Source organism: Strix uralensis, chromosome 10, assembly GCF_047716275.1.
Source record: "Strix uralensis isolate ZFMK-TIS-50842 chromosome 10, bStrUra1, whole genome shotgun sequence".
Classification (NCBI taxonomy): Eukaryota; Metazoa; Chordata; class Aves; order Strigiformes; family Strigidae; genus Strix; species Strix uralensis.
In genome coordinates, this window is record NC_133981.1 from 22,351,626 (window position 1) to 22,377,624 (window position 25,999).

The following is a 25,999-nucleotide window of genomic DNA, read 5'->3' on the forward strand; positions in this document are numbered from 1 at the left end:
TTCGAATATGAGTCAGAATGGTAGGACATTTACACTCTAAATTTCATGACATAAATAAAAAATTGGCAGAAGAAAACCCTTAAAAAACAGACCAAGACACTTCTGTGTCGATTAAACTGACTTTACGTGTGATTTAAGCTGGCAGTCTTTTTGATCTTCAGAGGATGTTCATATACTGTTTAGCCTCTTATTTGGAGGTTGAAAATCTTCTTTAGATATTGTTGGGTTTTCTCTGATTAGGATGATTAATTCCGGTGTAACATTCACTGTGACTATATGTCTTATTTGTGTTACTCATAAGGTCTACTATTTGTTCCTTTTCATAATGGTGGGTCTCCTCCACACAGAAATGCCCAAGTTTTGCTGACAGGATTATCCCTAGATAGTATGTGTAGTTTGTAAACAGTTTATTTAGAAAGATCTGTATTTACTCATCTGCAAAACAGTAAATGTGTCTTGCTAGTTGAGACTGCTCTATGTTATAGAGGATCAGCAGATGAACCGATATAGGAAGACTTTTCTGGATTGTAAGAGGAAACACCACTCACTGAGATGCAAAGAAATGAACTACCTGCTTCTGAGATTAGTAGTGTAATAAGGACTATGGTTTCAAAATGAGAAGAGTAGAAAACACAAGAAATATAGCAGGTCACATAGGCATACCACATTTACTACTGCATTCCTCTAGAAATACGATGCCAGTAAACAGTATTTTATATATACTTAAATTTATGTGATAATATACATATATCAAAGATATGTATTAAACACGCCTCTTCTGTACATATTCAATTTGTCAATCCATGTGTGTAATTGTTGAATTTTTTTTGCTATAAATCTTGTTTAAAAGTTAGTTTTTTAGACTTCTGTGGGTTGAGTTCTGAAATGTTTGCAAGGTTGCCTTCAGCTTTTAAAGAAGTTTAGTCTGAGTAGGACTAGCAGTATTTGAGCCTTAATTACATGATAAAAAGTGCTAGAAGTTCCTTTGTATCAAGGTATTTAAAAAAAATAAAATAAAATTTAAAAAACCCTAAAATCCTTAAAGCACAGGATGTAGTGACCCAAAAAATCTGATAACAGATGTATTTATTAGTAGGAAATGGAAAGATAACTGTTACTGCTGTTATAACTCCAGATTTTGGAAGAGACACAAACTATTTTAATAGACTTCTGTAATAATTTGTACAATCTCTTGTAATCATTTATCTCACCTATAGTTACCACTCATCTAGATCGTAGCCTCTCTGTTTCTGTTACAGGTTTTCTCATGACACATACAGAATTTTTATTTTAACTCCCTCTTACATCTCAGCAAGCATTTTTCATGAGACTACAAAGCCCTCTTCTGCAGCAGGAACTCATCCATGTCCAAAGCTTGCAAAGGTAAAAGTCTAGTCTCTCATAAATTAAGATTTATTAAATAAATTGTCATGGGTTTCTATTTAAGATTTAATGGACTGCTGAGCACAGAGGATGTATAATATGTTGTGGGTTTTGGTTTTTTTTTTCCTTTTCAGGAATTCTGTGTGGTTTCAAATGTAAGGAAATATTGCCATAAGAGCCTTTGGCTTTTGTACTGACAAGGAGACAAAATGCACCTTTTGCCATCGGCCCAAGTAAGTTCTGTTCTGTCACTGAGCACTTTAGCGATGACGCTCCCACGGTCCTGCTACCTTCCTTTGGGGTGGCTGGGGGCAGGGGAGAAGCTTCTGTCTGGGGAGCACTGAGGAGGCTGAGTGGCTCTCAGCTGCTCTCCAGGGGCAGGAGTGGGAGCAGAGGAGGCTGCTTTTTACCACCTCCTTGCACACTGTTACAGCCATCAGGTCCTCTCTGCGAATCCTAGAAGAATTGGTACAGTGTATTTCTTGCCAATACAGAACTGTTTGAATTGGTATGCTTATAAAATGTGAAATTACTTAAGGCCAGATAAATATTTACTAAACTGACATGAATAAAACACACAGAGCCTTTATGTCTTAATACATTTACTTAACAATTTTGCACAGCACCCTGAAAATATTTTGAGTTAGGATTTCCAGTTCCTGTTACATTTTTTGTGAACTTTTTGTAAATTAAAAGACAGATTTCCCAACATGATTCAAAACATACGTAGGTAGGCATATCAGAAGAAAATTATATTAATACCAAGGGAACAGTCTAGGTAATAAAAACCTAGATGTTTAAATGCCCATCTGACAAAAAACAGTTCTTGTGTTCTCTGTTAATGTTCATAAATCAAAACATGAGAGCCTAGGTTTGGGAAGGATCAAGCTGATTTTGTGTCCTTTCTAAAGCAATAACTGAGGCAGTTACTCCCTGGTGTGCCTATTTGTGTCTTCATATGGTTTAACTGTACTTCTGCCACCTTGGACAACAAAATGCAAGGAAGATCAGAAATAGAAAGCTGACATGTTTTTGCCTCAGAGACATTGTAACAGCAGGAGTTCTGGGAGAATTCAGTGAAGCTGTCTATTGAAACTAAGTGAAAGTGTACTAGTTAGGATGCTTCATCCTTTCTTCTTCTTTTCCTCTCAGTTTGCCAACACAACTAATCCCCCATAACTTGATCTTTTTTTTTTGCATTGTCATTTCAATGATAGGAAACAAAACTGATTGCACCCTCTGCTTTGATATTGGCTCTTTTTGTCGTTTAACATACCAGCGATTCAGTATTCTCACTTCCTGATACACACAATCATGTTGAATTATCTCACAAATATGTCCTGAGGTGTTGAAGTATCATGAATAGTCAGTTGGACAAAAAGTGGTGTTAGTTCTTTTTCAGGCACAGTTTTATGTACTATTAAATTTAGCAAGCTCCCTGTAATATTCTGCTGATACTCTTTGAACAAAGTTTTCCATTCACAGTAACAACAATGCTACTTGAAGAACCCTGCTTTTTGTTTTGTTCTGCACTAGGGACCAAGTTCTTTGAGACTTTGACCAAATTCAGTTGCCAGTTGCCCTGGATTTACAAGGTTGTTCTAATACTCTATGGGATATTTTAAAAAGCTCTGAAGTCTAGCATTTGAGGTAGGTAGATATTTTTAAAAATTTTAGTCAGCATAGTGGTAATGTAAAGAGGTAAAAAAAGAAGCACCCCACAAAAAAACCCCAAGTACAAATCCCTGAGAAGATGCTCATAGAGAAGAGACAGGGCATTTGAAGTGCATACAGTGTGTAAACTAGGAAATACTTTCTATTCTGGCATTCCACATGGCTGTAACATCTTCTGAGTGCACAGGGTAGGTGAGCAAGGCTTCTGCTACTTACCCAAACATTAACAGCTTGTGAAACCATAAAGGGCAACCGTACCAGAGTCTGCTGGCCATGATTTCAATTAGAATCAGTCCATATAATCTTAAAGTAATTGTTTGGCTGGTCTGAGAATATACAAGAAATTACTATGGATAGGAATCGGATTTCTTCAATCAGAAAACAAAAGTTTTCAACACAAATATGTTAACAAGCATAGATCTTGCATCACTGAAATTTGAGCAGCCTAACCACATTTTTTATTTTGTTTTATAGTAATAGATCCTGAAATTCAAATTGCTCCCTATCATTTCCATTTGCTATGTGTATCTTGCCTTCATAACAGAGTGCAGCTGACACTGAAGACAGATTTCTGCCCTGTACTAGGGATCTGCTTAATACTTTTTTTAATGTGCACAGCAAAATGTAATACAGTTCATTCTGCTGTGCTTAATTTGGCTCCGCAAGACTGACTGATTTTTGTTACTGAAATAAAGAGGTTCCAAATATGTATAGGAAGCAGTCTGTCCAAAGGGCGAGCATTTTTATAGAATGACCCTTCAATCTGGAATAGTAATTTTTAAAATGTCTAAATATAATTTTTCAGTACCAGACTGATTAAGAGTGTTTTTCAGTAATCTCTTTAGAGGGAAATGAAACAGTTTATATTGATTAAAAAGTCATCTTTTGACAAGCGTAAGCACTCCTTTTTTTCTCTACTTTGGCCTCTTGCTTTTTAGATGAGAAGAGAGGGACCATGGTTGATACAACTATTCAGGCAAGGAGGAATGAATCAATTCTTCAGTCTTGTGATTTTTATCATCTTTGCATTTGTAAATCAGTGGAAACGGTGCGTGTGCACTTGCCATGGTGAACTGCAATATTCTACCTCTGTCTGCAAGTGACTTCCCTCTGTGTCATGTGTTGTAGATGATTTAACTTGCGTTACCGCGCTTACATACAAGCTTTCTAGAAATACGAATAGCCCCAAGATATCTTAACACTACTGAGAGAAAATTATTTTCTCTAGATCCCACTAGACCTAAATTTATCTAGATGTAAATGCAGTTCCACAACTTCCCTGGCAGCGCGGGCCACGGACGGGTGAAACGACACAAACGCTCTAACTGCGTTCATAGCCCGGGAGGGTTCCACTTGTTTAAATTTTTTGTGCCCTTAATGCAAAAAGCTGTAGCTGTATGTGGCCTATGTTATGGCTTGGGAGAGTGAACATTTCCCCCCCAGTGTGTCTGTGGTGTTTAAAATGTAAGCACCTCTTAATTGCCTTGATATTGCATTTCATTTTCCGTCGTGATATAATACACGAATGTTTCTAAATTTGGTGATTCATTAAAGAATCCTCTGCAGTTCTACCTTTAAAGTTTACATGCTCAAACTGTGAAAGTGTTAGCATCAGGAAAGCTTTAGCAAACCTTGAACTTTAAAAGAAACTGCTGCGTGAATTCACTGTGTATAATCTCAGACCACCTGTTACATGCAGCACGGCCTGCAGGGATGAATTGCAAAATGAGTTGCAGTTATGTGTATCTTGGATAAAAGTGTATGTCATACAATAAAGGCTGAGTTATGTATTTTATGTTAAAACACTGAGTGGTTCTCCCAAAACTCAGGGGGAAGAGAATTCAGCTTACTCTTAAAGCCGACAGTTAAGGTAGGAAAGTGCCCCTGCGATTCTCCATGGCAATGTAAAACTGCCTGATACACAGCACACCTTCATTTAAAAAAAAAAAAACAGTTTAAATTAAAAGATACCGCCACTGCTGTTCATCAGTCAGTAAGAGGCTTCGTGAGTACTTCGGGGGATGCCTGTGCCTCCTCTTGGCCGCAGCCCGGCCGCGCCGGGGGTATGTTGCTGCCGCGGGCAGAGCCCCGCGGGCCGCTCCGGGGCCGCCCTCAGCGCCTCCGGCCTCTTCGGCCGCACCTCAACGCCGTCCATTGCTGCGCCGCGCCCCCCGCCAGCGGCTCCCCGCTGCCCCGCGTTCTCCGGTGATAAATTAAGGCATTTAGTATCCAGGCCAGACATAAAGATTCGGTCTCGCCCAGGCTCGTGCCCTGCCTCGGGGCTCCCTGGGGCCGGGTGCCGCCCGCAGCTGCCCACCCCCCCCCATCTCCCCTCACAGGGCGCGCGCGGGTGCCCGCCTGTCCCCAGCAGGGCGCAGCCCCCGCCTGTCCCCCGCTCGCTCTGCCGCTGCCCCTCGGCCTCTCCGGTACGGCGGGGGAGCGGGCGGGGCGCGGCCCCGTCCCCGGGGCGCCCGCGGCGGGAAGAGGGGGGGTGTGAGGGCGGGCGCGGGCGGAGGGCGCGCGGCCGGGCGCGGGGCGGCGGCGGCGCGCGCGCGGCTGCCCCCTAGAGACGGGCGGGAGCGGCCGCCGCTGGCCGCGCTGCTGAGGGGGGGAAGGCAGCGCCGCGCGCCGCGGCCGGCAGTGAGGCTGCGACCGAGCCCGCCTGCGGATCGCTGAGCCCCGCCGCGGCGCCCGCCGCCCGCCCCGCGCCACAGCCACAGCCTCGCCTGCCCCTCGCCCGGCCAGATGATGAACTTTCTGCGGCGCAGGCTCTCGGACAGCAGCTTCATCGCCAACCTGCCCAATGGCTACATGACCGACCTGCAGCGGCCGGAGCCGCAGCAGCCGCCGCCGCCGCCCCCCTCAGCCTCCTCGGCCCCTGCCTCTGCCTCCCCGGCTGCGGAGCGCCGGCAGCCGCCGCAGTCGGCTCCCCCCCAGCAGCAGCAGCCGCCGCCGCCGCAGCAGTCGACGGGCAGCAGCTTCTTCAGCTCCCTCTCGAACGCCGTGAAGCAGACGGCGGCCTCGGCCGGCCTGGTGGACGCCTCCTCCGCCGTCTCCTCGGCTGCCGGCAGAAAGTTCAAGCTGCTCCTGGTCATCGACGAGCCGCACACGGACTGGTAGGTGCCCCCGCGCCTCCGCATGCCCCTCCGCGCCCTCCTCCTCCTCCTCCTTCCCGCCCGTCCTTCCCCTCCCTCACACTGCGGTCCCTTTCCCCCGCGGGCCCCGGCCGCGCTCAGCTCTCCCTTCCCCGCCAGATGTGGGCTCACCGGGGGGCGGCGAGCCGCGCCTCGGGCCCCGGGGGGGCGAGGCTGCCCGGTGCGGCGGGCCGGGGCCGGGGGAGGCGGCGGGAGGGCCGCCGGGCAGTGTCTCCCCGCCGCCCGGCCGCGCTGAGGCGGCAGCCGCGGGGCTGGAGCGAAGCGTTACGGACTGGAAGATGGAGCAAAAACCTGCAAAGCCCGCATTGCCTGACTAGGAATGAAAGCCGTTTCCCGTCAAAACACTAAATAAAACGTATTTACCGCCCTGAGAAGGCACGTCCTGTGTTCTCTAGGGAAATAAAGAACTCATGTAGAGGTGCAGGTAGGATTTAGGTGTTTTAGGCACGAATTTCTGTTTTGCACTGCGTGTGGTTGTAGCGTTACGTGTGTTAATTCATATTTATGAACGGGCTTGTTTTCACTCAGATCCCACCGCTTCTGTTGCAGCGTCTGAAATGCGTGTTTGGGTGAAGGTCCTTCAGGATATTGAGGACCAGCCCTCAGTTTTACCATAACCCTGGGAATTTGTGCGATTAGGTTAATTAACTTCACAGGTTTTGTTTGGGGCTGGGTGTTTTGCCTCCAGTAGCCTCATAAAAAAATGTGGGATTTACAAAACATGAAACTTGTACGCCAAATCATTTCTTCCTGTGCCTGGCTGCTGCCGGTAGGAGAGGTTATAGCTTTTTCAGAGCTGTTTATCACATATGACTCTGGTGGGTGCTGTATTTTACAGGAAGGATGTCTACCTATTAATTGTTCCCTAACTTGTTTCCCTATAACGTGTGTTTACACATCAAGCTGTGAATCGTCTCAGGCGCTGTTGCTGGTTACAGTATATAAGGTCTTAAGAGTGCCTTAAAATAATACGGAGTAAAACGAGTCTGTTCTTATAATACTGACATCATTCAGTAATGGATGGTGGGCTTGTGATCTTATTGTCAGCTTCTCAAATTTATAGCCTTACTGTCTAGATGGACTTGTACAGTTCTATGATTTCATACAATTTGCCTTAAAATGGTACTTTAATAAAATACTTGAAACAAATATGTAAGCCTTTATCAATTGCAGATACGTTATTAATGTTAAGATAACGTTACCTGTTACATTTTTGGGGTTTTTCCTTCTGTATTTTGTTGTTTGTTTGTTTTGTTGTTTTTTTTTTTTAAAAAAAAGGTGATTGTATCTGCCGGACTAAGACAGCCTCTGTACCTACGTCATAGAGATGCATCCATGGACACTGCTCGCTGCCTTGCAGATACATCTATTTATTTAATATTCTGTGGAGCACAAATTTTTGCTTCGTAAATTAAATAACTGTATATGTTCATAAAGTTTGTTTCTGGTAGAATTTTTCTATACCTACCGAAGCCATCCTGTGTATTATAAGCATGGCATGTTTTACATACTTGATAAATGCACCCGAAATGAACACAATCTGTCAGCAAAGCTTTTAAACCTCTGCATGGTGAATGCCACCAACAGCATTCCGAGTAGGAGACTAGATGCAGTCACAAATACACACAAGGTTACTCATGTCTGCTTGCTTTTTCTTTTTTTTTCATTTTTTCTTCTTTTTTTTTCTTTTTTTCCCTTTTATTTTTTTCTCATAGTATGTGACATGGATATGTAGTAGTTCTAGAAAGAACAGTTTGTTGTTGTACTGTCTCTTTCCCCTCTAAAAAGATAATAATTTTGTAAGGGAAGATTTTAAAATAAATTTTGGAAAATATATATGTGTATTCTGATAATACATGCAGAAAAGTTTGTTTTGTACCTTTGAAGTACGGATATCCATATTGACATATATTGAACTGCTGTAGAATTTGGCTGTAGGGGCTAAAATGGAATATGAATGGTAATTTGAAAAAAAATATTGAAAGATGTCAGTAGATAAATGTCAATGGCTCCCACACTAGCTACCCTACCTGGTACGATGCACTGACGTACGGTTTAGCAAGATGAGGTATGTAGAGCTGCTGTCATGTGATACACTAACCAAACCCTGTCAATAACAAGAAAAACAGTACCAAATAAATCTCTTTGAGCCTCCTAAGAAACAATTTCATTTGATTTATGTTAACCCTGAAAGGAAGATCATACACTGGGCGTTTGTTTTTGTAATGTTTTGAGCTACATTGTGTTTGTCTTAAATTGAAGATGTATGTATTGCTTTTGGATTGCCCTTTCAGTAGAAATAAAAGAATTTCAGACTGGATCACACTGAAATCCTACTAATTCAGTGTTCTCTTTGTAGCAAGGGCCAGAGAAAGCACTAAGCACCTTCATCTCTCAGCCAAGGGTATTGCCCCTTATCTCTAGCATCAAAAGGACCCTTCGTTTCTAATGTATTTTATTTCTATTAGAGATTGACTCATATTTTAAGTCAGATTTAGTAACCCATTATTGTTATTGTCGCTAATGGACTCATATGGGGTATTCTACATATAAATAAATGCTCAGTTGTTACTTGCCTTTTTTAATCATGATCTTAGTGACTTCTTTTTGTCATTTTCTTGCCTTAAGAAGTTTGTCCTATTACAACGTTTGAAATTCTGCTTTTCAGTATCTTTACTTTTATGGCATAGGATAGGGGAAAACTGGGAAAATTAACTTCTCCGTACTAATTCGTATACTTTGACCATGTTATATTATCTAACTCCTTAAGGAAAGAGAGCAAACGCAGTCATCGTGTCAAACCATCCTCCTTTCTCCACTAACACTCTCAGTCAAAAATGTGGAAGACAATTCTTTTCCTACAGGTTCTTTGGAAACTTGCAGCTACATAGATGAAGACTTCCTACCATCTAGTAGCTTTATACATGCCTCAGTGGCAAGTGTAAGAGAAAAATGAAAACAGACTAAAGCTTCTAGTCAACTGCCAGAGACAAATCCACGACAAGCGGTCTGCGTTGTGCTGGTTCTCATGGAATACTTAGTCACCTTCTACAATAAATGATCCTTTGGTCCAAAGGCGAAAGCAAACAACTAGCGATCATTTTCACCAATTATCTTTGAAACCTTCTGTTGTTCTAGAATATCACCATAAAGAAGGGATGACCTGTACTGCAAACACTCCTTCAAATGGAACAGTGCTATTCATTTATATAAAGGCATTGGAAAAGCTAATTTTATTTTCTGGCCTATTCTTTACGCATTTTAATGTCATGTTCTTTTCATCTTCAGCTGCATACTAAACAGACATTTTCAGCACCTTCACTGATGGCCAGAACCCTTTTCTGAGTTAACACATCTAGTTGAGAACCTTACAAAGTATTTAAAATGTAGTGGAACAGTGTCTGATTCACAGACACTTCCTGGTTCTGTTGGGGAGGGGAAGGCTTCAAGAACCACTTGTTAGGTTTAATAATGATTTTTTGTGATAGACTTCCATGATGGTTTTACGGATCTAGGTATCTTTGTTGATATCTTTACAAATGGAGGAAACTAAGAAGTAAAACAGTTTGTTCAAGGTCACCCAAGAGGCTAGTGATAGAGCTAAATTAAAATCTAGGCAGCTTGCTTAACCTTTTCTTTTAATTCTCCTTTCCGAGCTATTAGTCTGCATTAAGTGTCCCAAATTTTCAGCTAGATGAGTTTATTTTAAAATGTGTTTGATTTCCTCAGAAAATAACCATTTTGTTCTGTATACAAAATGTACTGAATATTCAGTGCTGAACAAGCGATTGATTAGAGGCCATACATCAGTGGCAAGGTGCCAAAACACTGTGTATATAGATTATTATCCTTATTAAAAGCTTATGTGTAATATTTAGAAAGCTGTTTCAATATTGAAAACTAATTATTGCTTTGTCTGTCTTGTGCTTTAAAGCTTGAATATAAGATTCATTGGCAGTAGTGATGAAACTATAAAAAGAATCAAGTGGAAAAATTTTGTTCTTGTATTTTTTAAGCACAAATCTTGTTATAAGTATCAGTACCTTTTTTTTTTCCCCAGAGAATTATGCATTTTTTGTAATGTTTACTGCTTTAGTAGTTTGTCATCTTGTGATAGGCCCAAGAGATAATTTCCTTCCAAATGGCTGGGAAAAATGCCGCGTGAAGAGCAAACTTTCTGTTTTAAAATTACTGAGTTATTTATGGGCAGATATTGCTCATCATAAATGTTTTTAATATGAACAGTACTGTCACTGCAGAAAAATGCTGGCTTATGATATAAAAAATTACTGAAGTGAGCAGAATGGGTTTCTTGGGGGTTTTTTTGCATTTTCTAGAAGGTGGAAAACAATTTCAATTAAAACTATGTGTGTGGTTGTTATATGTAGGGGCAACTACCAAACAGCTTGCATACTACAATGACAATTCTTTGCAGTTTTTCTGTTCAATTAGGGATGGTTCAGTTGTGCGTAACTAATTAGTATTTCCTAACTCTGGTTGAACTAAAATTCTGATTTCCCTTATTTGATAGTAACATGTTAATTTAGTAGCTGCAGCATTTATTGCATTCAGTAGAAGTCTTTGGCTAGCAAGTTTTCCCATTTTAGAGGGCGTCACTTAGATCTTAGTAATGCTTGAATGAGGGCAAGCGCTTTGCCAGAGCGCTCTCTAGTCCTGTGGGATGGCGCTGTCTGGAGGGACAGCGCTCTTGCCAGCCTCCTGGCGTTGCACAGTGCACTGCCACTGGTACAGAGCATAAAGCCACAGTGTAAAAGTGGGGGGAAACCCAGGGCATGGGCAAATGTGGAACTAGTAGTGACTGCACGGCGGGGGGCGGGGGGATTGAAAAGATCCCTTGGCACTCATTTAGGGGCTGAAGGGGAGACGTTCTTGAACGCAAGTCAAAGCAAGGGACAGCTCTGCTGCAGAGGAATGAAACTGAGTTTAGAAAGGTCTAAGCTCTTAAGACTGGCTAAATGTAGATGTATACTTTCAGGCAATGAGTTTAAAGAAAAGGTAACCTTATCAATATATATATTTTATATAGGAAGAGAAGACATATAACAAGTTACTTTTATTAATTTTAAATGCTAATTAAGAACTGCTGTGCCTTTTGTAACAAGAAATTCCTAATATCAAAGGAAAAACAACCTTGTCTTTGGTGTAACACCTTTCAAAGAAGGCAAAAGGTTCCTTAAAACCCCTGAAACTGAGCAAGAGTGATAACGATTTTACTTTGGTTTCTCTAATTTTTGCTTCATATGAAGACTTCATATTTTGAAATGATCTTTGTGAGAAGTTTCATCTGAATCTTTAAAAAATGTGCATGTCTTGCAGTCTAGTTCTAGTTACGCCTTCTGGACTGAGTTCCTAGTACTCCAAAAAGGAGCTGGCGTTTTACCTGAAGACAGTATGTGCTTAGACAGCTTCTTACAACCAGGTGATTAGATCAGTACTGCTTCCCAGCACACACTGCAGTTTTCAGCTCTGCATTAAGGGCTCTCCATTTTTGCAATCAAAATAGCAACATAATTATAGGAGAGGTGCAGGCATAAGCAGGGGCTGCCATGAGCACAAGCAGCACATCTCTGCTGGCTGGGAGGATGCGCTCAGGCACACAGGTGGAACAACGTGAGTTTCTGCAAACCAAGGTAAAGTTTATTTTGAGCTCTGTCTCCTCATCAAGTGCGAACAACTGAAGGGGTGGAAGCGCAGCTCACTGAGCCGTGTTACGTGTTTTTTGTCCTTTTTTTAAATATTAAGTCCACACTGGGCAAGAACTTCAGGACAGTGACATGCAGCTGAACTAACTGAAATGTGTAATGTGTTAACAAATCTGAATTGTAGTTTACAGCAATCTCATGCAAGTTGTATTACACGTCTGTTCTCTGAAACGGCCAGCTGATACAGTTCTGCACCAGGCAATCTGTGTGCTAGTATTTTAAGATGATCTAAGAAAAAATTGCAGAGTTTTTTTGTGTTTATCTGCAGTTTCTGGCATGTGTAATTCTTGGCTATGTTATATAAATAACAAAACACTGAGAGTTACTACCTTTTTGACTAGATATGTAAAAAATAAAAAAGCTTTTAGTGGAAAACACTTTGTTCTCCATACTCTGTGTATTGCTCTGTCTAAACAAGCTCTTACGGGCTCTAATGTCATTGTAGGCAACTTAGTGTATATGAGATGCTGACTGCAAATTTGGACAGATTGGATCTGGTGTCATCCCCTGTCCTGTCCCTGACCTCTGTGCTCAAGAGTCCAAGTGAAAAAATTTTTTTTTCCTCCTTTATCTCTGAAGACACCACAGAAACTTCTCTGAAGCTTAATGAAACCCCTAGTAATATGTTTAGTTGAATAGGTAGTAATAGAAAACCCAATGTTTTCCAATGTTTTCTTTTAAAGTTTGCCTTAATAGAAAGGAATGGAAGAATTGGCAAGGAAATAATGGATTTTAGGTAGGTATATTTCAAGTAACAAGACTGAAGTGAGAGATAAAATGAATAATAAATTGCTTTGTAGACTTTAGACCCAAATAAACTAAAAAATTCTACTTATAATCTATTCAGAATTTGATAATGATTTGCCAGTAGCAAATTGTAATCTGTTGAAATGGGAACAGTATGAAACAAAAGGTTATTAAAAACTGTATTATTGTTTGTCTTTAAAAAGTGTCTCTAGAGGACTTACTGTATTTTGGGCTGTATGTTTTAAATGGATGTTATTTGCCATTCTGTAAGCACTAGGATGCTGCAAGACTACACATTTTTGCAGAAACCGTGTTTCTCCAGAAGATAGATGCTAAATATTCTCACAGTATCAATCTATTCTTAAAGCAGTGACATAACGGTATGCATTTTTAGTACCCAGTTCTTAATAGCACCATGCGATAGTTACCCGCAGTATTCATTCATTTACCCTTCCCATTGTGAGTGCTCTAAACTACAGAAATCTGTTTTCAATATAATTGAAATAGACTGATGATTTGGATTTTTATTCATTCGTAGGTAAGGTACACTGCAATGAGCATTAAAAAATGTGGTAAGACTGTAGTGAAAATATGTGTTTGAGTATAAACTTGTGTCTGAAGAAGAGAACAACAAACACATGAAGGCAGGTTTGGATATAGAACCTCTACAGAAAGATTCTAGACCTGGTTAGATGAACACAGCAGCAAAGGGTAATTAGAAGTGGGTGGAAACGTTGCAAAGAATGAAAAAGAGTAAATTGACGAAGAAAGCTATGTTGTGGATGACAAAAAGTGAAGCAATAAATTACAAAGTCAGTGTTACCTGGGATAATGATAGTGCTTCCAAAGATGAGACTACTTACCTTGTGGAGTGAAAAAAATGTGTAATGAGGTGATAAGACTTTACAGACGCTGTGGGTGGGAGAACAGCGTCATACCTTGGTCTAGAATGCAAAATACTTGCTTGATTGCACTGCTGCTTTTGCTAATTAAACAGCTTTATCTGTGCTGAGTCAAACTTGACTTCTCAGAGGAAAGCTAGAGTGCTTTCAGCCAGCCAGCTGGAGGAGGGAAATGATGGGTGTTTGTGGTAGCATGAACTGTAGACTAGTTTTAGCTTTTACAGAAAGGGTAAAGACTTTAATTTTACAATACCCACTTTCACCACAAGCATGTCCTACCTGGCTGAAAGAGAAATATTAATGAACTCTTGTTGACAAATACACTGTTTCCTAACGAAAAGTTGGTGACTAAGGTCAAATCCTTGTTAATATATTTGCAAGCAAAAGTGATAAAAATGTTTAATTCGGAAGGCACTGAATCTTAAATCTAAATAGGCTGTTTCTGGTTTTCCTGCAGAGCTGTGGTGCCTAAAGCAGAACAGGACTGGCCCTCAGCGGTAGGTAAGGCTGGGTGGCTTCTGCTTCAGCTGTGGCAGGCAGTAGTGTGGGATGCCTAGGGCCCGTGCTGCGATTGTGGCTGCCCATCTGCAAGCAAGCTGGCAGGGTGACGTCACTGATCAGGGCTGCCAGGGTATACCTGCTTACTCCTTTTCGAATTGCAAATGTCGGTGGGATTCATTTAGTTAATGGATTGGTCAGTAGACAGTGCTGAAGGATATGAAACTAGGTTTTGAAGACCCTTTCTATTTTTTCTGCACACTACAGGTATCTTTATTCTTCTTCCCGTGTAACTGTGATTGAAGAAAGAGCAAGACACATGAGATGTCACAATGTTGTTGCTTAAATGCAGCTGGGAAGGACTGAGGGTGATGTTCTCTTCATTGTTTTCACCTCTGAACACCCGTTTGCTTGGTCTCAGCCCATTTTTTGAGTGCTCTCCTCATATGAGGTAGGGACAGGAGAACAGATACAGCTCTGTCCTCCCTTAGTGGAAATTAGGGACTTAGTCCCAGCTTGTGCAGATAGAGGCATAAATGTATTTTTCCCTATTTTTTTAAAAAAAAACCAAACCGGGATGTTTGGTGTCTAATAAAGTGTGATCACCTGTTTATTGCCCCCACCCAAGTAGCAGATAGGGAGAACACAGCCATCACGTGCCACCATCAGCCGGTCAGGTGCCAGAAGTTGTTACAAAATGCAGTTTTGGTCCAACCATTAAAATGCACTATCTTTTAGCCTTTTGTAATGACTGTTCCATGTCTGACCTTGCTTGATTTACCATTTGAGCTCTGTAGTCTTGTATCCCAATAAGATATTGGTGTTTATAGTGCGCCATATACCCTGATTGCTAGTAGGAGTTATTAAAAAATATTTTAAAATACATGCATTTACTTGAATTTTTATCAGGTGATTAATTTAAAAAATATTACCAGAGCCTCAGGTAAAATCTTTTAAATATCTTAATTCTGTTCTAAAGCACCCACATAAAATGATTTGATATAAACTAATAATTAATTGTTTCTATTTACAGGTTATACCATACTAAAAATATTTTTATAAATGTATTACAGAGATATTGATTAAACATGGTATGGACTTTTAAGAAAAAAAATTGCTATCATTTCCTGTGCTAAACCCCAATTTTTTAAAATCTTGCCTTTACAGGAATAAACTGTGAGTGAGTAAGCATTAGGGACTCTCACAATGAACAGATAAAAATCTAGAAATTTTTCTTTAGAGATGTACTAGGTAGTTTGCTCATGAATATTTAGAACTGTAATAGGAAGTTGTTTCCACTGCACAAAGTGAGGAAAAGTTCTAAAATTCAATAAGAAATATAGTAACAAAATATCATGTAATGTGTTTTTAAAAAGTGAATTGACACATTGTGAACACCAGCAGAACAAGGACAGGGGAAAGCCTGACAGGAGTCCTGCTTTTATTTCATTAGGTGTGGCAGTATTACGTCCTCTGGAGTCAATTTGTGCTTTGTAGTCAGAGCTGGGCACTCTCCGACAGGCTACCGATACATCTTTCTTTATTGCAATAGTAACCTTTAGGCTCCTGTATTTCTGATTTAAGCTAAATTGTCTCATCTTGTATGCAGCACGTGTTTCTTTGTTAAACAGGCATTATTAGAATAGGGGAGCATGCTTTTATGTAATTTCAAATTGAATATAAACAGTCATAAAACAAAATATCAACAGCGTGTGCTGCTTATTGGAAAGCTTCTGCAGATAATTACTTTGGTGTTTGCTAAGAAGGTGAGTGTGGAAAAGATATAAAGAAAGCTTGTGGCACAGCTAATAATAAACCCCAAGTTATGTTTGTGTGTGGATGTGTCCCTGTCTTTAGGCGTCAAAAGTATCTGTATCCCAGTAACTTTCTGAGTAGGTGTTTGAGAAGTGAGTGCAAGGTTAGATACTCTTCCCATGCATCTCTGAAAATAAAGGGGTTCTCTGGTGCAAGATGTAGCTTTATCTCTTCATTTTGACCTTACAGATCTAATACTGTTTATGAAACATTGACTTTTTTTGCTGAATTGCCTGATTTAGGGACTAAAATCTGCAGAGCTACGCTCTTACCACTTTCTGTTGATCATTGGGGCAGATGCCAAGATCCTTTGTTGCAATAATACTGACTTCTCGCAGGAGAAACCAGGGGTGAGTGTGTGAGTGCACGTGGGGGATAAAGACAAGCCTGGGGAAAAAAAGCAGAAGGTGAAATGCCTCTTATTTTAGTTTTATGATTTAAAGTGAATTCCAAATGAGAGAAAAATTGGTGCTGGTTTCTAAATTAAAAACAAGGTAGCAACATGACTTTCTTGTATTTGTATCTGTAGCTCTGAGCTTGTTTTGTTGTGTATAACCTTGTTTCTTGTTTATTACTTCTGATTTCTTACTAATAAAACGTGGTAATAATTCTACTGAAACAAATCAGATTTAGTAGATTAAACTACAATATGAAATCAGGCACAATCACTTAAGTCTCACATTTTGTTTAAAGAAACAAAAGGATGGTTTCAAGGAGGAAGATTGAGCACTCTTTCATTACCTGTTAGAACGCTTCAAAGATTTACTTTGCATTGGAGATCATTTCCAGTGAAAGTTTTCTATGTATATGCACATTTTGTCATGGTTCATCATTAAGAAAGCTTTAAAAGAATTCAAAAGTTTTTTTCCTTTGTAGGACCAAAAAGTGGTTAATATTAGAAAAGCCATCATCTCAGATTTGGGGTTCTGGAAAGGCAATAAAAAGGTTTTCTCATACAACACGATAAATAAGTCCAATTTCACTGAGTGGCAGTGTGATTACATAATGTGCTGTGACTACAGAACTTGCTTTACTTGGGAGTTGTTGTCTTAGCCATCTACTGATTGAGGTAAATAAAAATCACAGGAATATTTTTAATTAGGAAAAATTATTTCTTTTACGATGCCTTTGTCTTTGCAGCAGTAACCAAAATTAATGTTCCTGAGTCTTATATAAATTCATGTTGCATACAGTAGATATTAATAAATGACAAAGGTGTTTATAGTAGCTCTTTTAAAATTGTAGAATAAAATAATATTTACATATTTGGGATGAGGTTTATATAGGCAGGCATTACTCTCAAAATAACAGCAAAAAATCTTTGACATTTCTATAAAACAGTCTTCTGAATTAAACAGTTTGTAGTTTTAAAAATAACATTAATTGTATTTTAAATCAGCTGGTCATAAGTCACTGCTGGAGGATCAACAGTTGTTCTAATTTATCTGCTCTTAGAAGGTCCTCTAGGGAGTCAGCTATATTATGCTTTAACGTCAAGAGCGCAGATACTTCCTCTCTCCTCAAGTCTGCTTTTTTTATTTTCCATCTGTAATGGACAACCTATGCAGAAACCTTTGTTTGCTATAAAAACAATACTGAAGATTCCATTTAAAATGTTTAAAAGTTTGGCTCGGTAAATATGTGGCATTTGCTTGTAGCCATCTGCATGCACATGTGATTTGCTTCTACACATGAATACGAGCAAAAGTTTGACACGTGCTGTGGATGCTTGCATAGATAATGCATGCAAACAAATGTGGGTTTTCTAAAGTTTAGTTAATGTAATTTCTAGTTCAAGGGGAATGGACACTTAATTTCATAGACACAGTGAGAGTAAATTAATAGAAAAACAAAAAAAATCCCAGTATACGACAAAGCTAAAATCAATATGTCACGGAGGAGTGCATGCTCCTTGGTGACAGAAGCAAACTGTCTAGTGGAATGAACTTATTTGGAGTGAAATAAAGAAGTGAAATAGGACAGATTTGTGTCAAGGCTGCTGTTTTGCCTGGGAAGAAAGTGGTGTTACCGACCCTGTTTTACAGTAAACACATCTAGACCTGTGTGAACAGCTGAAAAACAAAAATCCTTCTGGGAAGCATTCATAAATCAGCAGTTCTGCTAACAACCCAAAATATCCTTAAGTTTAAACATCGTGAGAAGTAAAACTGAAGAAACTAGATTTGTATTTTGATATAACTGCTGAGGAGAAATAACAGAGCAGAAAATTCTGACACAGATGTGTATGGTTAAATCACAAGTGATAGCCAGGACTGTTAACGTAGTTGACTATGTGACATAACCCTTTGTGAGGAATAAAAATGTTTTGGCATTATAGGTGGTTCCCAGGTAAGATGTTTGTCAGCAAAGTTGCTTTAGTAGTAGTTTGCTAGCATGTGTGAACATTAAATATGTGTGCATATATATATATATATGTATGTATAATTTATTTTAAAGAAAAATTTGTAGGAATTTTCACTGATGGATGTTGTCCAGATAGAGAATACTTCTATGGTTGTAGTTTTCTTGCTCTGGTGCTGTTGGGTTGCAGTGCAAGAAAAGGAGGCTCTTTCACTTTGCCACTGGAAAGTCACTCAGCTATTCTGAAGACAGGTCACACGGAGGATCTCTCGTATGGGTTGTAATGATCAAAGGCATGGGATTCAGAGCTTCAGTGTTTTGTATGAGGTTGTGCTCTACCTAAATTCTTTTAGTTGGAGCCATGTTCTAGAATTTTTGTGCTGATTCATTTTCTTACTAAGGAAGAAATGTCTGGTATGAACTAGCAGCAATTCAATATACAGGAGGGTAAGATTAATTTTCTTGGCAGTAGTCATACTTTAGGGGAGTCAAGAGAGACACTAGTATAAAGTGTAATTACTGTGTATTAAGGTTTACATATTTCTGTTAAAATAACTTCCACTGGATTTGTCTTTGTTCATGAAATGTGTGGGTAGAAGCAAACTGCAGGTCCCTTCAGGTTGGTGAGGATCCTACGGCAGTCCTTTTCAGTTGAAGTCTTGCAGTGGTTGTCTAGACTTTTGTTCGTTAGAAGGCCTTTCCAAAAAGTTTTTTTCTGTTGTGAATTTTTTTTCCTTTTTTTTTTTTTTTTTTCCTTACCTGAATAGTGTGACCCATTAGAAGTATACATCTGAGATCCCCACATCCTTGGCTGTTAGGTGGCGCACTGATGACATATCAGGTCCCAAGTAGCTTTCGGATTAAAATGTGATTGCTTTTGCAGGTGAGTTGTCCAAGTCCCTTGGTGATAATGTCCATATATTTCAAGAACAGTACTCTGGAAAGCTGTTGATGTAGAATAAACACACCAGGTACCGTTACTCTGAAATCCAGGTTGTGTGTGATTTTACATTGTAACAACATAATTAAATCTGTATTTTCTGGTACGCTATGCTTGAGTTAGGTTCTTGTTGGCCTAATGTAGGCTTTTTCCTGAGCATTTGTTAGTCATTTCTTATTTGGATGATTTAGAACAATGCATTTATGATGCTTTCTGTGGAGCAGAGTTCCAGTATTGGTTTCAGCCTTTGAAAAAAACCTATGGCAAACTGCTATCTGTCAGTCAAAGTAGTAGGAAGACTTTGTGCATGTAACTGCTTAACAAACACTAGTGTAAGATTTAAAGCACATGTTACTTCATTTAAATGCTTGTTTCCAGTTCGTGAATTTTCACATGAGTGTTTGAAGGGAAGCAAACCTAATTGATACTGAGAAAACATTTATTTTCGAGGGGCAAGCAGTAATTCTAAAAGAGAGTACCGTAAATGTTCAGATGTGTTATCAGGGTTGTTTGTATCTAGAGCTCCTACCTAAGGCAATGACGTTTATAAATGTTAAATAGTTTTTAAAACTGCTTTTACTGGCCTTTTTTCAATTATTTGATGAGGTATTCAAAGAATTTGAAGAATTTAAATCTTACTGTATTTGTCAGTGATAGGATTTTTGCTCAGAATAGCTGAGATACTCTTCTAATATTAGATCTTACGTTATCTGCAATATCCAGTTGTAACCACAAGATTATTGTTTATATGATACTCGGTGTATTTATGTCCTTGCATATGAAGTTAGAAAGTGATGGCTGAGTGGTCTTATTCCAGATTGCAATAAGTGTAGAGCCACATCTCAGAAAGGGAGAGTGTCACCTTGTTGGGCGGGCTGTCTAGGTGCTGAATTGAGGACCAGTGGTTCAGCCAGTCAGTGGTACACAAGATCTCTGCACTGCATTATTTTGTTTGCAGGTTTGCCATAGCGCTTTTGCAAGTACTGAAGTTGCTCAAAAAAGAGCAGAATGAAGAATAGTAAAGTTGCCATATATGATTTTGTCTTGCTCTCAGAACAAGTAAACATTGTCTTTTCATGCTGGCTCATTGAAAAGATAATCATCTTTTAAAATCTGTGGCTTGGACAGGCGGTGAGTTAGATGTTGCTATCATCCTATTACCAGAACTAGTAGTTTTAGAATATATGATAGAGAAAATGATCTGAAAAACTTAATAGAAGCAAAATGAAAATTTGAGTAAGCAGAAGAGAATTTTCAAAAAGTCAGTATGCTTACTATATGCTGAAATACCTAAACTTGCAGAATTTTTGATTTACTACTAGGATTCTTCAAAACTTTCTATTTTGACAGAGTATTACAAGAGTAGAAAGTGTGCTTTTGTATTTCTTGATTAGTTGATATTTTAGAATAGTTCTTTGATAGACGATTTAGAAATTCTTTAGATCTAGACGCCCTACTCCTCAAGATGAGAAGAGAATGTTTTCAGTTTCGAGACTTTAGCGAATAACTTTCATGGTGGAAAATAGGATTATGTGTAATATATAAATCAAAGTAAATGATGTTAATCAGCAAAAGCAGCTTGTTATAATGCATCGTTGATCAAAGTCAACATCTCTGCTGCATCCACATTTCAGTAGTGTATTGTAACTGATAATCCAGTTAGCATACCAAACGAATTTCATTTTGTGCACCACGAAGAGAGGGCTTAATGTGCACATGTGTAAAGGTATGTACCTATGTATATCTCTCTCTGCAGTAAACCAGGGATATTTTCCTGAAAGAGCTGTCCAAGGCGCAAAACTGTTCTGCATAACGAGGACAAATTCTTCTGTTTTGACTGAAACATTGCCTGAAAACTCAGGGTAAAAATCCGTGACTGTAAGGCTAGTAACGCTCTTTAAGTATGTAAATGGAAAATAAATTGATTAGAAACAGCTTTGATCAGATAGTTAAAATTATAAATATGCAATCATCATTCATGCACTTTCAAAAAAGAATTTTTTTTGGTTGCCAATACACAGGACCTGGTAACGTAGGTCCTTTTATTCTATTCAAATGGAATAGCTTATTTTCTGTGCAAACTTGAATTAAACTGAGTTAAGGTGATGCACAGTTACTGTCTTTTACAATTCTCTTTGTCAGCTGTCTCCACTAATATTGCTAAATACATATTGAGGTCAGTGTGCTGTCAGTTGGCTTAACTATTTAAAAAAACCCCAGCAAATTTCTAGAACTATTTAAAAGTTTAAGTTTTTATTTACTAAGAATGTGTCAGAAATTGCTTTTGTTTGAATCAAGCAACATTGAAATTATTTGGAAAGGGTGAAGAGGACAAATCAAAATATTGGTGTTTTTCATGTCATTGTCTTTTTTTTATTAACCGCTTTTTGTCTGACCCTTACGTTGAAACCAAAATGGAACATTTTGCATGAAATTACTGTGGAGACTTGCGAGTGACAATGGATGATATAAATAGTAAATAGGCAGTACTGTCACAATACCTATGTTTATTTACTCTTGCGATTTTTCCACAAGAGCAGTTAAGTATTTGCATGTGCCAGCAATGACGTTTTGGAGAAATAGTGTGATGTGGTTAGTCATGAAACTAGTTGGTACTTTTGAAAGAACTATTTCAAACCACTTCTTAGGGATTAGTTGTTTTTTCTGAAAAGCTTACTCCTGTCTTCAGTTTGCCATCTTTTATTTCAAATAGGAAAAATTTATGACATGCTGCTCATAAATTTCTAGTATGCTGCCAAAACAAAAAAAAATTCTGAAGCTCCTTCAAGGAAATAAAAATATTTACTAGACAAAATTTACAGAAGTCAGAGAGTGTTGTTACAAATTCAGCATCACTCTCTGGCTGGGGACAGCTCCAATCAGATGATCATTCTGACATTTGTTACAGTTTCACTTCCTACAAACCATTAGTAATCTACTGTGATGTCTGTTACCTTTAAAAACAGTACACATAGGGATGTGAAATTCAGAGTCCCATGGGAATTTTCAGTTAGGAAATTATTTTCCTGCTTGCCTTCCTTTATTCTAGAGTCCTCGTATGGAAAAGTTGGAAGTTAGTGGAAAAATTAGTGTAGACTTTTGCATCAGTAATTCATCACAGAATGAAGAGTGACATAATCCTTAGTGTACGTTTAAAATGAATGCCAACAAATAAAATACTTGCCATTATTGAAACACATTTTCTCAGAAGTACCTTTCAGACTTCTGAATAAAATATCCATGTAGCTAATGCAGGTATTGTTTTTAAAAACAATTTCAGCTGCCCCCTCCAGTATTTTTGCGGGATAAATGTATGTTTGACTTACGCCTTTTTCACTTTGAGAAACTGTACATCTGTGTTTATAGTAGTAGCACTTGTTTGGAAAAAACAATGTATACATCAAATGATTGAAACTTACAATTTGCTTGTTACTTAGCCATTGATAGATCCTTTGCTGGTATTTCTTTCTGTTGAATCACAGAATCATCTAGGTTGGAAAGGACCATGAAGATCATCTAGTCCAAATATATGGAATAATGGGCATTATATTTTCTTATTTCTGTAGTCTTCCAAGAGCCTGTTATGAATAGCATTATAAATACAAATGATGGTTAGACCAAAAAACCACAAGAAAATGGAAATCAAGCACTCCTTTTGAACAGCCATAAGCTCTTTCCTCTGCTTATTTTGCTCCCTCAGTTCATTTTGATATGCACATTTATAGCAGAGCAAAGTTTTTCCTAATACATGTTTCTTGAGGGTTTGTTTTTGCTTTCCCCTCCTCATGCCTTCCCCACTCACAGTCTTATGTAGAGTGGTTTTTTTTTCTTTGGTCATTCAGCTCTTAGTGATTAGGGGTACTGAGCTTGTTGTAAAGGGCATGTAGCTAGTTTGCTTTATGAACTAGAATAAATTGTCCTTTGTCAAGCTGTAATAATGGATTTAAAAATTCTCATGACAGGTTATTGATATACTCAATACATCATTGATATGTTGGAATACATTTAGTACCGGAATAGATTATCTTTTTGCCATGTATTTAAACTACAATATCACTTGCATTTAGGCTGTCATAATTCAAAGTTCTCTCCTTGTGCTCTTGCTGTCTGTGTGACATCAGCTTTTCCTCTTCAACAAAATTTATCAAAGAATGTTGAAAGTACTAGCGCTTCTATTTCATTAGAATATTTATTTGTAAGAGTCTATTATTAGCTACATTCATGTTTCCCTTTATCCCTAGATCTACTCCCTCCTTAAAGCCAAAATGACTTGTCAGATTGCCTATCATCATTTTAGTGTTTAAAAAGAATAAAATGAAGGAAATATGTGTATAGCACTTAAATTTAGGCATTGGTTCACATGTACTAACAAGCAGACTTTGGTAGCGATTTGGTCATAGTTCCCTGTAATTGAATAGCACTATACAGAAATAAATGAGTGTAATATCTAACAGTCTAAACTGTTATCTAGTGACTTACAAGTACAATTGGAAGAATATTGCAATCATATTTTCATAGGAGTTTTGAAATTTGCATCAACTTCTTCCAATTTTTCATGCCCCTTTGTTTTGCACTTTTTTACCATTGCAGCAGTTCAGCTTTTGAGAAGACAGATTGAGCAAGTACTAAATTTTTAAAGTATATTACAGGATACTCATGGAGAAGGAACGTACATTAATAATCTCAAATTTTTCATCTGACTTCTGATTGTGTTTAAGGACAGAATCATATGCAAGAAATAATAACACTCATAAGCAGCTTACTATATTTTGCAGTTAAGAACAAGAATTATTAGAGAAGCAAACCCTGATGGCAGACTTGGAGAATGTATTGAACAGCTTATTCACCTTTTTTTAAAATGGCAGGGTTTATCCAAACCAGTTATTTGTTACTGGGTTTTGCTTGATTCGTAGGGCACAGTGAAATGTAGGAATTACACAATAATTCAGGAACAGTATGAAATTGTGAGTTGGACAGCTTTGAGTTAAGGCTTCAGTTCTGTAAGGATGAGCAGAGTTGATACAGATGATAAATATGGCTGTTGGTCAGGAAATTGCTTAGAAACACTGCAACTTCATATTTATAATAAATACTGGAATTGCAGGTAAACCCATTTTCTCCTTTTTGTTTTTTAGTTTTATTACAAGTCAGGAATGCTCTTGGTGATGAGATGTAGGGAACTCCCTGAAATTTCAGAATTTCTAAAGTTTAGCAATAAAGAATTATCCTGTGAGTGAGAAATTCCATGAAATGAAGCATATGGACTTAAATCCTAGTCAGAGATACCTGCGTAACTGAGCCACGTTTCTCTGAGATGCAGACACAGAGGGAATAATAACAGCTCAGATAAACGTATGTACGTTAGTTTGGCTAACTGGAATAGAAGCCACAGAGAGTTAGCGGGGCTGGAAATTAGCAACTGCAGTGCAGGGCACAATTAAGGTGTTGCAAACCTGTGCTGAATCCTGCTCAGTTGGTGCCTGCCCAGAAGGCTAAAAGCCAGTGTGTGTACTTCCCTGGGCCGTAATGGCATTTTATTTCTGCTTGTGTGTTCTGGGGCTGTATCTTTTTATACTAGTGTACCACAGGGCATGCATAATAGCTTTGTTTGAAGGAAGGAGGACTGGTAACTTTCACTCAGTAATAAAATAAAAATTCAAAAATTAAGCTATTGTAAAACAGGGTAATGCTGGGCAATGTAGGAAAATGAAGAATTTGTAGTCTAAAGTAATTTTAAAATTCTGAATTGCACTCTGTTTATTCCAAGATCGATATATGCATGTTTTATATTCCAATAAGAACATTGTAAAAATAACTAGTATTTTTAAATGCTTCTTTAATTTATTGTATATGCACTAAGATTGGCTTTTAGTAGCTTATTTTTGGTAGATTATGCATTTGTGGAATATCGTGACATTGTACAAAGCAGTGGAATTTAAATAAAAAGAACAGAGCATTGAATTATTATTTACTATTATTTCTTTGCTGCTTTTCAAGCACTTCTAGAACGAATAGCAAAACATATTTATCCCCACAGGAGTGTAGCAAACTTAGAATTAAATACGTAAATACTAACAGAGACTTTTTAGCTAAGTAATTATAATGAGTCTTCAGTCTTGCATTCCATATGTTAACTATCTTAAATTATTAAAGGTCTTTGGGTAGCAAAGAGTATATTTTGTTCATTTGACTTTTAAAAAATAGTTTTGCTGGAGTTTTTTTGACGATGATGGTATAATTCCTGCAATTCTAAACCTTGCCTTTGGAGGTTTTTTTCTTCCACTTCCCCTATAATTTGAAAAATGATGCAGGAAAGGTGGTGCTGACCTCCTTGAAAGTTGTTGGACAGCAAAGATTAAACTTTTTTCATTGTAGCAAACAATTGGAACAGATTTGATACATTTCTGTAGTAGAGGCTTCTAACAAGGTTCAGAGTTTGGATCGGTCTTATGAATTTCCAGGGCTGGTAAAGGTTTTGTGATTAATGTAACTGTGCATATCTGTACTATATCAAAAACCAACTTGAGTACATGACAAGTGCTTCGTATTTTAAATAAATATAATTGTATAAAATTAATGGACCTGGAAGTTTCCACCAATTTTTTTATGAAAATGTTTTTTATTTCATCCTTGAATTTCAGCAGTAGAGCTACTGGGGGAAAAAGGGGAAGGTAGCATTAACCATTCAAATAGGAATAAGGATATGTTTTTATAAATTCCTAAATTAGACGTCAAAATGCTGGAAATTCAATCTTCTGAAAATGAAAAATTAATCGTCACAGAAAGGTATCGCAGCTTAGA

At 38.4% G+C, this 25,999-nt stretch overlaps 1 protein-coding gene across 1 annotated transcript in view; it reads left to right on the plus strand.

Annotated features, from left to right (window-relative positions):
* Positions 1 to 5,654: 5,654 nt before the first annotated feature.
* SYN2 (synapsin II) overlaps positions 5,655 to 25,999 on the plus strand; it is a 196,375-nt gene continuing 176,030 nt past the window's right edge. Inside the window, exon 1 of the mRNA XM_074879738.1 lies at positions 5,655 to 6,173. Within this exon, the coding sequence (XP_074735839.1) occupies positions 5,803 to 6,173 (371 nt within the window). The 5' untranslated portion in view covers positions 5,655 to 5,802. The remainder of the gene's footprint in view (positions 6,174 to 25,999) is intronic.